Raw genomic sequence first — 12,529 nt, 5'->3', positions numbered from 1 at the left:
GTTCATGGGTTCTTACGTTCAGGGGTTCTTACGTTCAGGGGTTCTTACGTTCAGGGGTTCTCACGTTCATGGGTTCTTACGTTCAAGGGTTCTGACATTCATGGGTTCTTACGTTCATGGGTTCTTACGTTCAGGGGTTCTTACGTTCAGGGGTTCTCACGTTCATGGGTTCTTACGTTCAGGGGTTCTTACGTTCAGGGGTTCTTACGTTCAGCGGTTCTTACGTTCATGGGTTCTTACGTTCAGGGGTTCTTACGTTCAGCGGTTCTCACATTCATGGGTTCTTACGTTCAGGGGTTCTTACGTTTAGGGGTTCTTACGTTCAGGGGTTCTAACGTTCATGGGTTCTTACGTTCAGGGGTTCTTATGTTCAGAGTTCTTAGACGCTCCCTATATCCAGGGGTTCTTACGTTGATGGGTCCTTGCGTTTAGCGGTTCTTACATGGGTTGATGGGTCCTTACGTTTAGGAGTTCCCTACGTTTGTGGGTCCTTGCATCCAGGAGTTGTTATATCCCGTTGGTCTTACGTTCAGGAGCTCGTACGTTTATGGGTTCTTACGTTCGACAGCAAGTGATAACGTTGCGAGTACGCTGGAGCCTCTGGACAGAAGCTTGTTTTGGTATCGGATCTTAAGTATAACGCATGCAATATGAACTAAAATGGCGCCTGTTTCAAAAATAACCATCGTGTTTGCAACCTGCTTTATCTCTGTAGAGCGCGAAAAAGAGAAGTTTTCTGTTTAATATGCGGGAAAGGTCTCAAGGTCAATAAGCTGCAGATACGTTTACAATTTCGGCCACACTGTGGTCCAAGAGCGTTATTGTTTCATGTTTTGGTTTGCGCACGGACACGTCAAGCTTAGATGGGGTTCTTTGTAACAGCTGCAAAACTGCTTTATTAAAATACCGGAAAACTAGGAAAAAATCTCTTCGGATAATTTGTGACCGAGTAGAAAACGCTCAGTTTCAATTTTATGGTTCAGGAAAGCCATTTTTTCAGAGACGTGCAACCTCAATTTCTCAGCTACAGTGCAGTGGTTCTGCCAGTGATAACTTTTCAGAGATATCCCACCCCAGCCTCCTGTGTGCAGACCAGGTGTAGAAACGTGATGACTGTAGGAAGCAGGGAGCGTATCCAAAGGAGCATCATTTGTCTCCTTCACCAAGCTCAGCAATGAAGCACACGCTAACAACTCCGTTGTAAAAACTTGAGGTATACCAGAACTGACTTGAGGTATATCAGAAACAAAATCTTGTTAGAAAATTAAAATACCTTGAGGAAGGTGTATTATACCAGATATATTATCACGGACTGAATAAACATCTTTCTCATGTAATACTATTCACCACGCTAAAACTTACCATCACATTTGTATCAAAATGCCTTGTGTCACGAAAATCATAGCAGACGATAGCCTGGGGAACACAAGGGCTTCCTTTGATGAAATGCGTTCACATCTTGTCCCAGGAGTGACTGGGAGCGAGTATGACATTGGCAGCAAGCAGCCGCATGTATAGGGCATTCTAACATGACGTAACGTCCGCCACATTGGTGTCCCAAACCAGCCCTGTAGCTTTTTTTCTTAAAAGATGATTTCTTTCGTTCCTATAAATTTGCATATGTTTTCGACACGCGAGTGAAAACACTCTATATAAGTCAAAACTGAGGAAATACATAACTGAGGTTACGTTCATACGGTTGAAAAGTCGTATGTTTAGATTAAGTTTTTTAAAAGCAGTTACCTCAGTGACACTGTTTGAATATTGAGATAGTTTATTACGACCTTGGTTATATCACTTCTAGTTTCGTATTGGACAAGTGCTTGCTTTGCATTTTCAATCCCTGGTTTCAAAGTACAGTGTAATATTTTAATAGTGAAACTATGATAACTACTCAGACTTGGCAATTTTAAAAGACCGATAAAAAGAAACGGCTAGCTAAACAATACCAATGCTTTTACTCGCTGGCTAAATTTTCTCCATCTGGCACCACCGTCTCCCGCAGCAGATCCCACTATGTCGCCGCGTCCTCTACTGACCCGAAAACAAGCGGATGGCAAACGATCGACTTATCTTTAACCCTCTCTAGAAACTTTGTGTATTTCAGCTGTTCCTCGGCTGACTGACCTCTCCCATCCTCTCTCATCTTTATTTCTTCTCCCAAGAAAACTGTTTTGATCCCTTGCATCTCAATCAGAGGAGTGCAGTCATCGCATGGTGTCATCGTTACAACCAGGCTTGCATCCTTGATGCTTTTGGTGTTCCGCATCAGTAGTGCGTTCTGTTCTGCGTGAATGATATATGGATACTTCCTTTTCAAGGCTTCATCGTCGCTGCGAGAGGCTCTTGGAAACTCGCCATACAGCGATTTCGTCGGAAATCCGTTCCAACCAAGGCCCACAATATCCTTATCTTTGTTCACTATTACTGCTCCAACTCCTCTCTTTGGGTCATCTGTTCGCTCGGCTAGGAAGAATGCCAGTTTCATTAAGTGAATGTATGGATTGAATTGCAAGACTTCAGACGGCGGATCTCTTGGTAACTTTGATTTGAAAAGGACGAGATGCATCCATTCAGTGATGCTTTTAAAATCTTCTTTAACCTGTTCCCTCATTTTGCCCTCGAACGCTAGCCATGGAAGTTTCTTTTGACAAATGTATTGGGCGTCTTCAGGCTTCTCTTTCTCCTCAAACCATGCAACATTCCAGTACTTCTTAAAGAGGTTGTTTTGTTTGGTCGTTCTTTTGCTTCTGTCTGTTTGGTGTTTACGTTCTGCAGCATCAATAACGTCTTGCCCTGCTCTTGGAACAAACACTGACTGGGCGATCGAACTCACTTTGAATAGTTCATCGACGCGCGACGTTTCAACACCAAAACCTCCTTTACTTGCTTCCTTATAATACTCAGGCTCGATCGGCAAATAGAAGACCCTCTTCACTTTAGACTGAACCAGTAGCTTTGTGCAGAAGGAGCACGGTTTTCTTGACACGAAAACTTTGCATTCTTGGGGGATCTCTGGGTGTGTCATTAGCAGTCGTGCTACGCCATGCACACCATCGCGAGAACAATCTACGGCATAAAGCATGTCATTGGGCAACACAAGCACAGCGCCAACTTTTTTATAATCACCAATCCTCGGTTCGCCTGGAAACTCTTGCATATGCAGGGCGAGAACCATATACAAATTCTCCTTACTTATTCGACAGTCACGATCAGCGTATGAGGTGCTCTGAGCAGTCTCAGCTGGGTTGCTGGAGTTACGAGCAGATCCTGCCATTTCCTCACCTCCGTCTAGTGTTCTGGTAAACAAGAGAGGAAAAAGTAGTCACAAAGCAAGCTGAGAATAGTAGAAACTTTTATAATAATGACGGTATCCAATTCTTGCTGTTTCAACAAATACCAATAAACTGATATCAAAACAGCAAAGAACAAAGCGACTTGAGCATTCCCGATACTTCGAACAGTCAAGCCGTTCTTCTTCGAGGGATTTATTGAATCGAAGAAACGGAAATTCGCTACAAATATATAAATATAGTTAATTAGCGGTATAGTTGGAAACTTAATACGAGTTAAAATTTAAAATGAATACGCCAATAGGAGTAAATTAAACAATACAGTAACTGAATAAAAAGTGTAATAAAAGAATAAGGCAACCGGGAGCCGCCCCCCACCCATAAAAGTGACAGGGGTGCTCGTCGTATTACTTTTAGGGGATAATTGAAACTAAAAACTAAACTGTACCTCGTTGGATTTGCCAACTGCGGGCCGAATCCTGAAAAAGATCGCCCGCTGACTTTGATCCCAAAAAGGAAATAGGAAAAGACAAGAGAATTTCGCTTTCGCTTTCGCCGACCGAAATTTTTGTTAATGTGAATGACTTGTGTAGCGGAGGAAAACTGTTGCCTTTGTGACCATACACAAAAAGCTTATGCAAGGCCTGGCATGTTGTCTATGGGTGGCGAATGTAACCTGCAATATCGAAGGTCCACGCCCTCTTCCCCTTCCGCTTATAAAAAATCAGTTTAGACTCGTTCTCAGAATCTCGCAAGCGTTCGTTGGTAATGTGCGTCACGAGTCTCGATTCCACTGGAGAGAGCTCCTTTAAATTAGTAAAATTACCAAGGTTGAAAGTGATTTGTTGAAAACTACTGCACCAGTCATTCGAAACCCCCTCCCCCCCCCCACGCCCTCGGCGATTACCGGGTAATACAGGGAGTTTAACTTATAATCACTCCTTTTTTGTTCCCCAGTAAGCGGGGGACACGCTAGAAATCAGGGTCTTCACTTCCCTCACCGGGGGAAAAGCGAGGAAGTCACTTTGTGGTCAGCGTTTTCATTTTCGTGCCGCGTACTAATTTTGCATACATTTTCATCGCTTCTCTCAGCGAAGAAATATGCTTTGCAAATTGTCTTTCGACGCACCTTACATAAGACACATACGAGCATATAAAGAGTGTCTTAGCTGAGTCGCGAACACATTTTTTTGTGCGTTTATGCGAGAAGTTTACAAGACGTGTCTTATTTTTCACCGCATAAAAGTGACCAATTGTTCATTTTTTTTTGCTGTAAACGTATTAAGACTTTTGATGTGTTTTCGGGCTATTTTTTATCAATCACCTAGCCCCTCCCTTAAAGGGAAGATTCTTTTTAGTGGTTTAGAATTTATTATTTATATAACATCAGTCATTTTTACTCAGCACCTCGAACCCCAACTTGAATTTCACGCAAAATTATTTTTCCAACCCGCGACATCATGAACCCACGACCCGCGACCATTACACAAACTCCAACTGTTTTACCCGCAAAATATGACGTCTGAAGAACGACAGCAGAAATTTCATACTGATGACGTGTTACCACCCAAATATGGGCATCATCAATCTGAATTTCAGACATACCTTTGAGTCGCATACTCCTCCAAGCAACGGGTACGCGACTCGAAGCTATGTCTGAAATTCAGTCTGGGGCATGATTGGAAGAAGCCAATTTTTAACCAATCAGAAGCGTTACCCAAATCTGAGTAGTGACACGACGTCATCAGTATGGAATTTCTACAAAAATTTGGCTCTGTATTTAATGGCCTCAGTTGCTCGGATACAAAAAATTAGAGCAACCTATAAGCTACGTCTCATTCAAAGAAAAGGATTAAAAAATTATTTTGCTCATTTTTTGACCAATCATGTTTTGATGATGCGGAAGCTGCTAGCCCAATTAAAGCACTAACTAGCCTGCGTGGCAGGTGCTCGCCTGCCACGCAGGCTAAGCACTAACAAAAACATGCAACCCTTCAGGAACTCTGGAGGAATAAGAATTTTACAAATAGTTATATGGTGAAAATAAATTCCAAGAGTATGGTAAGAAAAGCGATAGTAAGTCTGGATTTGGTCCTAGAAGCACTTATGTCTATCAAGGATGGCAGAAAAGGAAAGGAGAAGCTCATATAAATGTTTATCATCTTGAGGCAGCTGCTTCTGGCGTTGCTAAGGGGCAATTAAACGCCTCGGTTTCAAAAATTCACTTTAAATGCATTTACATAAAAATCACCCTGACTTTTATTTCGATTCGTCGAAAGGCATGAAACTACTCGCACACGGCTGTTAATGGTCATTGTTTACATCGAACAATGCTCAATCTTGTGCTTTGCTTGGGACCAGATATTCGTTGTTTCTTGGTCTTTCTTGTTTTTTTCTCCTTGCTTGCGGTCCAACGCTTAAACAAGTCACTTGGCTCTATTGCAAACTGATTACTCAACGCGTTGACGTGGCGGTTATTTCTAGGCCATACACAAATTTGATGAACATAAGAATATAAGAACTTGATGAATATGAGAAGAAGCATATTCGCGTGGAAGGACAGTTATCACTCATTGATAATATATTTCACCATTATAGCCTAGGAAAAGTTAGGTCTGATCCCATCTTTTTATTTTTTATTTTTCAAAATTAAGGTCGTTTTATCATATTCTCTTAAAGACTTTTAGGGGAATTTAGGTCTACAATTTTGTCCTCCTTTATAAGCGTGCACTTCTAGTTTCCTAAATGAAACTTGATTTTTAAAAGCGCCATCACTTCTTTTTGATACATTCAGTCCAACATACTAAATATTCTTTGTAATCTTTCTAGCATAATGTTTTAAACAACCGCGATTCGCCGAACTTGATGATTGGGGTGATGAATAAAAGAAGGAGCATATTGGCGCGGAAGGACAGTTATCACTCAATATATAGTCTCATGTATTAAAGCCCAGCAACCTATCAAAGCTGGGTCTATATAATACTTTACTTTTTGTCTTACTTACCAGATGGGAAAGTCGACTAATAAGGTAACTGCAAACAAGATTTGAATGGGATGAAGAAGTAAAGCAGACGTGTGCCTGCCGTCTAACAACCTTGATGAGATGAAATGATTATCCCCAAACAGGTCACACGCTAAATACTAAAAGACAATTGTTTTACTTCATAAATGTTATTATTCAGTAGCCAATGAGAATAACCAAGTGGATTAGCATCTACGGAGGAACAATATCTCTTTCCTTAATATTTATGACTGTTACGTTTCACCCTGTTTCAAACTCCCTTTGAGAAACGCAGAGGGAGACTATATGTGAACTTCTCTTTCGATCAAAGCCGGCGGAACAAGTTGATTTCACTGTTAATATCTAAGAATAGTTAGGTCCCATCTTTTTTTATTATTTAGGATTCAAAACATGTTAAGGTGGTTTCGTCTGGTTCTTTGTTATGTGTACAATTTTATCCTCATTAGCATGCACTTCTAGCTTCTAAAACTCAGTCTGATTCTGAATATTCAAAAAACAGAGGCACTTACTTTTCTCTTACTACTTTGCGGTCCGCGATACCAAATAATCTTTGTAGTCTTTGTAGCATGCAATGTTTATAAAAGACCAAAAATTTTATAAACAGTGTGTGTGCTAAATTGTAACACTTTTCCACCAAGAGATTTCAGTTCTGATGCCTGATATTAGATTACGTACCGACAATAACCTATTCATGCTGTTTACTCTCGATCTCTCATGAAACACACCAGTGTCACAGTAATACAATAACCATGCCGAATCAAATGTATTAGTGGCTGGAAAAGGTTTGTACAGCAGCTCAAATATACAGCGGTGGAATCCGATTTAACTCGCCCTCTGTATAATGAGGTCCTCGGTATAACGAACGATATTGCTAGTCCTAGTAATAGTAAGGAAAAGAACCTGGCGATATAACGAACCCTTCTCATAGCGAACATCCTCGATTTTGCCAGTCCTGTGGCCCTTCGTTATTTCGAAGTTCTACTGAATTCGACAGGAAAAAAGAATACTAAAGTTCACAGTGCACAGTCTGTAGTCAGGTTGGTCTACAGTTAACCGTTTACAGTTTGCAGAATAAAACCTGCGAGTTCAGGAACTGTAAGGTCTGTAACGGTACCATTTCCTCTGCAAGCTAAGTATACGTATCAGTCATATGTCCAATTCAGAAAAAAAATTAGTAATTCAAAGCATTAATTCTTAATTATCATATCCGAAAACAAAGTCATATGTTTATGCGTTTTTTCCTTATATCATTTGTCAATTTTTATCCTATTTACAAAAAAATTTTGCTTCTCGCTCTCATTAATTGCTTATTTTTTTAATGAGCGGGCGGCAAAGAGAGTTAATGGGAAAAGGACGTGTTCTTAGGCTAACCAAGATGTCAACATTAGAGAGCCCCTCACAGGGCTTTCTTTCTATGTCTAAAGCCATATTGAAAATTGTCAGTGAACCCACTGACAATAGCGCTAAGGATTACGCTCTAGCTGTTCGATGGGTACACTGGTACAGTGGAAAGCGCTATTAGCCTGTGTCGAAATGGGTGGGGGATAGGGAGGAAGGGAAAAAGGGGCGCTTCTCTCTCTCTCTCTCTCCCTCCCCTTATTATTAATGTCGTTGCAGCGAAATCCGCCATAGGGGCAGTGGTGCAGACGATGGGCCTCCAATCTAGGGATTCCTGCTCAGGCGAATTTAATTTTTTTTTCGCTTACATAAAGATTTGAAGAGCGGGAATATTCGAAGAGACCCTCATCACGTAGGGATGCTGACCAGAGAGGACTGGGTCCAAAAATAATCTGCGCGGTCAGTGGAGTCTCGGGACGAAAAAGAGCGTGGTTGGAAGCAATCCTTTGTACCATGAAATATTTCCAAATTTGAGGCATTGAGTTGTTGTTTTGGGCCAATGAAAAGCAAATATTAGTGATTATTTTGCCAGAAACTTCTTGCCTTCTCATTCAGAGTTAGGTAAGTCATAATATTTTGTTATCTGAGCTTGCAAAACCGTGCTCGCTCGTGCAACGCGTCACTTTCGAACACTCCGTTCGATTCGTCAGATAATAAAGTTGGGCACTGTTCTGCAAGCTCATAAAATGAACTGAGATTTCTTATCACTTGATTATTCGATTCAAGTTTTCACCTTATGTGTCATTTACTTTTCCCGTTGAAATGAAATACAGGTATCACCAGGTTATTTTGTTTAAATCTCTTTGACACTACGAGCTGTCCGAATGTACTTTATGTATGAAGAAGTTATTTTTCAACACAAACTCTGGTGTTCCACCCTGTTGGGTAATGAAACACAAAAGATTGGTTTTATCACCTGAATTTATATGAAGACGAGCCAGAAGGGCTGTAGGATTCCATTGTAGCAAATTCCCTCATTTCCTTAACATGTCTGTCTCTGTATGTCCAACCATCCCAGTCTTTCGCGCATTCTCCCGATTTGGCTTGAAAATCCTGAGTCCCAACCAATATGTGATTGGGATAGGAAAAATCTCAATTTTGACATTTGCTCTGATATTTTCAAATGAATACTTATAATACTCATACAAGAACACCTAACAGAGTACAGGTAACTGAAACTAATATCCAGAAAACTTTTAAAAGGCATGAAATATAAAGTAAAATTGAACTCTTGGAGGTGAAGCCACGAAGAAAGAAATATGAGTAAAAATGAGAATTAAGTTAACAAACATCTTAGACAGAAATTGTTCTCTCAGTGCACCTAAGAAATAGTGTTTCAGAACATTGAGATTTCATAACAGACTGCATCCCCGCCCTCCCCCTCCCCCTGGCAACTATTGCTGTTGCCGCCTGTGTGATTCATTGCTGATTTCAAGTATGTGATTTAACATACTCAAAACTCAAAGGGTTAGGCAGTCTGCCATCTGGGCTGTATTATTGAATTGACAACCATGTCACAAAACAGCTTTGTTGGTGGACCAAACAATAGGTATCAACTTTGTATCCTGTGCCCAAAGTCTCTGACTTACACGGGTTGATATCAATGGCTGGTAATTGACCATCACACGGAGATTGAGAATCTGACATTTAAGAATCAAGGGTTTTTGGGTAGTGTATTGTTTGTTTTTTGAATGGTGGAAATGCACTATAAATTTGCAGGAATATTTTCGCACCAATTGTATGATATTCATTACTAACATCCAACTGACATTCATCTCAGGTCATTCCATTTGGTTCCAGAATGTATGGTCATTCCTTCTGCTTCTTATTTTTTATTATCACCTTTTTTTGTTACAGGCTCCTGGTTTGTTTCTGCTGATTAAATTAATGCTCAACCAAAGATGGAGTTGTCATGGCTTCATTTGGTTATTTTCCTTCTCACAGGACTTGTATCCTGTGAATATATCATTCAGACTTTTGATGGAGAAATTGGAGCAGGAAATTTCACATATTTTTCACTAAAGAAAGAAGGTGACATAACATTGATTCTTGAAAGCCTGGAGGGGGATGCTGACATCTATGTATCGCAAAATAATCCTAAACCAGACTATGATAATTATGACCTTAAGTCGGCAACTTGCGGTGATGATATTGTGACGATTCCAAGTTATTACAAGAGACCCATTGCAATATCAGTCTACGGTCATGTGTATGCACCTCTATCAAAGTACACAATGAAAGTTTTAATGGATTACTCAACAGAAGACAGTGCAGGGGCATCTTATGAAAATGAGGAGTCGCAGGAGTCCCTTATTTGGACATTATTTGTCAACATTTTGAAGATTATCTTGGAGATCCTGCTGTGACCTCAAAGGATGTTTGTTTGTATGATTTTACAAAGGTATATTTCCTGATGTGAATTCACTTACTATTCACAGGAAAATTATCAGAGTGCAAAAAGAGCACATGTGATGCGATCAAAGTATAAATAATAAATAATTACTTAGTAAAAAAATATTTCTTCAAACACCAACAAAAAGTTTCAATCAATGGAAGCGACTAAACAAACCACAGAAAAAAAAGGTGTGGTTTGCCTTGATTTAGATACAACCAATTTCAGATAATACCAAAGTCTAATTAATTATCTGTGGGTAACAAACCTTTTGCAGACAGTCATGGACTCGGGCAAAAAAGTTACCAGGGGATCTTTCCAGACTTCCACATACAGACTCATTGAGGATCATGTTAATGATAAATAATAATTTAGAACCTTTCAACCAAATGTAATTAGAAGTGCTTCCAAACTACACAGTTGGGAAAAGGCTTGCTTTGAAATATTTTACCATACCGGTAATTTGTACCATCTATGGTAGACTCAAGTCTGGTTCTGATATGGCACTGAGCCACCTGAAACATAGCCACTGGTACTTAGTTGTTGGAATTCTATTCTGACTTAAAATGGGAACACATGCTGCTGTTAACAGAAGCCATCCCAGAAGCATGCAATAAAAACTCATTCTTTGCCTCAGTTATAGTAAAAAATATAATAATGTGAAAAAGATCCTCAATATTACAAAGCCTTCTTACAACAAACTTATTTTGCCAGTCTCTTGGCACTTTGGTATGTCAAGGTTTCACTGTACCTGCAAAAGTGAGCACATCAGTTGTTCTTCTGGTTCAGTATCTATTGACTGATGCTAAAAGTATTTTCATAATGTAGTTGACAATAACCAGGCAGTGAAAACTGATGTTATGTCAGTGGCATTGAAGTTAAGCACCACGAGGCTCAACTTTGACCTCACTAAGATAAAATGTCAAAGACTCAGTAACTACTCACTGCAACTTCCGAAACTTAATGCCAAATAATGGTATAATTTATTATAAATTAATTTAAAGTGCTGGTTTGGACTGGGGTGTGAAATAAAAACTAGGGGTTATTTAGTTCCTGGTACTTTGAAACTGAGAATGTTCACCAAAAACTCATACAACAACGGCATGAATTTTGCAATCTTGAGTCATCACTCTCCAACATTTTAGAGCCGTGGTCTTGTGTCATAAATGTTACCAACTGTAGAGGGGGCAAAAGAGTTTAATGTTTGCCTATTGTTGTGGTCAGTGTGAGTAGTTCACATGTAAGACATGATATAAACAAATAGCTGATTTCTAGCCCTCTGCACTTCCTAAACCCCTGATTTTGAAATAAACAACTGTTTTCCATCTGAAATAGCTGATTTTGAGCCCTTTGCACTTACTAAACACCTGACTTTGATAGAAATAGCTCGTTTCCTTCTAAAATTAATAGCTGATTTCGAGCTGTCTGCACTTCCTAAACACCTGATTTTGATATAAACAGCTGTTTTCCATCTGAAGTAGCTGATTTCGAGCCCTCTGCACTTACTAAACTCCTGACTTTGATAGAAACAGCTGGTTTCCATCTGAAATAGCTGATTTCGAGCCCTCTGCACTTACTTAACACCTGAAAACAACCAACGTTTGGCAATGACATCTGTGCAACAAGCACAGACAGACATGTCACCACCCAGATCTGAGTCACTAGTGGGTCTGATTGGTTGAAGCAAATTTTCAACCAATCAGAAGCACTACCTAGATCGAAGTAGAGATATATCATTAGTATGGAATTTCTGCACTCATTCCTCAGACATCATTTTGCTGGTAAACCAGAGGTGGCATCACCAAATGTTGGCTGTTTTCTCAGGCATTTTGCAAACGTACAAATTGGCAACATAGCACAACTACAGTTGGTGTTAAAGATTTGGGGGAGCAAGGGATGGTGCAGTGGTGAGAGTGCTCACCTCCCAAAGCACCAAGGTGGCCCGGGTTTGACTCCTGGCGTCGATGCCATATTGTATGTGGGTTGAGTTTGTTGTTGGTTCTCTCCCTTGCTCTGACAGGTTTTTCTACATGTACTCCGCTTTTCCCCTCTCCTCAAAAACCAGCACTTCCAAATTCCAATTCGATCTGGAACCCATGGATACGTTTAAATGAGTTCATGTGAACTCCTAGGTGCTTCATGGGTAAACAAGGAATTAACAATTTTTTTTTATGATATATTTAATACTGAGAGAACACACAGGGTTCATACAAAAAATTGCAACCATTTTTCGCGGGCTTTTCAAGGACCACATTAGATTTTCAAGGACCACCAACAAGGAATATAATTTCACAGATTGTACAAAAACGCACATTCCCAGTCTAGTCTAATAAGACTATAAGGCTTGAACTGTTTGCTTCACCAACTTGTTTACAGTTTTCAGTTCACTTGTCTTTAATTGATAGATACTTATTCCATAAAAAG

At 40.0% G+C, this 12,529-nt stretch overlaps 2 protein-coding genes across 2 annotated transcripts; one reads left to right on the top strand and one right to left on the bottom strand.

The window, feature by feature from the left end:
* Positions 1 to 2,014: 2,014 nt before the first annotated feature.
* On the bottom strand, positions 2,015 to 3,277 carry LOC140943510 (cytidine and dCMP deaminase domain-containing protein 1-like). The gene has a single exon (XM_073392602.1). The coding sequence runs from the start codon at positions 3,275 to 3,277 to the stop codon at positions 2,015 to 2,017; it is 1,263 nt and encodes a 420-aa protein (XP_073248703.1).
* Positions 3,278 to 8,114: 4,837 nt separating this feature from the next.
* On the top strand, positions 8,115 to 10,741 carry LOC140942926 (UPF0669 protein v1g209471-like). The gene is made up of 2 exons (XM_073391946.1): positions 8,115 to 8,274; positions 9,571 to 10,741. The coding sequence occupies exon 2, from the start codon at positions 9,615 to 9,617 to the stop codon at positions 10,077 to 10,079; it is 465 nt and encodes a 154-aa protein (XP_073248047.1). The 5' UTR covers positions 8,115 to 8,274; positions 9,571 to 9,614; the 3' UTR covers positions 10,080 to 10,741.
* The last annotated feature ends 1,788 nt before the right edge of the window (positions 10,742 to 12,529 follow it).

The sequence above is a fragment of the Porites lutea genome, chromosome 7 (assembly GCF_958299795.1).
Source record: "Porites lutea chromosome 7, jaPorLute2.1, whole genome shotgun sequence".
Lineage (NCBI taxonomy): Eukaryota > Metazoa > Cnidaria > Anthozoa > Scleractinia > Poritidae > Porites > Porites lutea.
The sequence above is the reverse complement of the archived record's forward strand: the minus strand, read 5'-3'. Positions and strand labels throughout refer to the sequence as shown.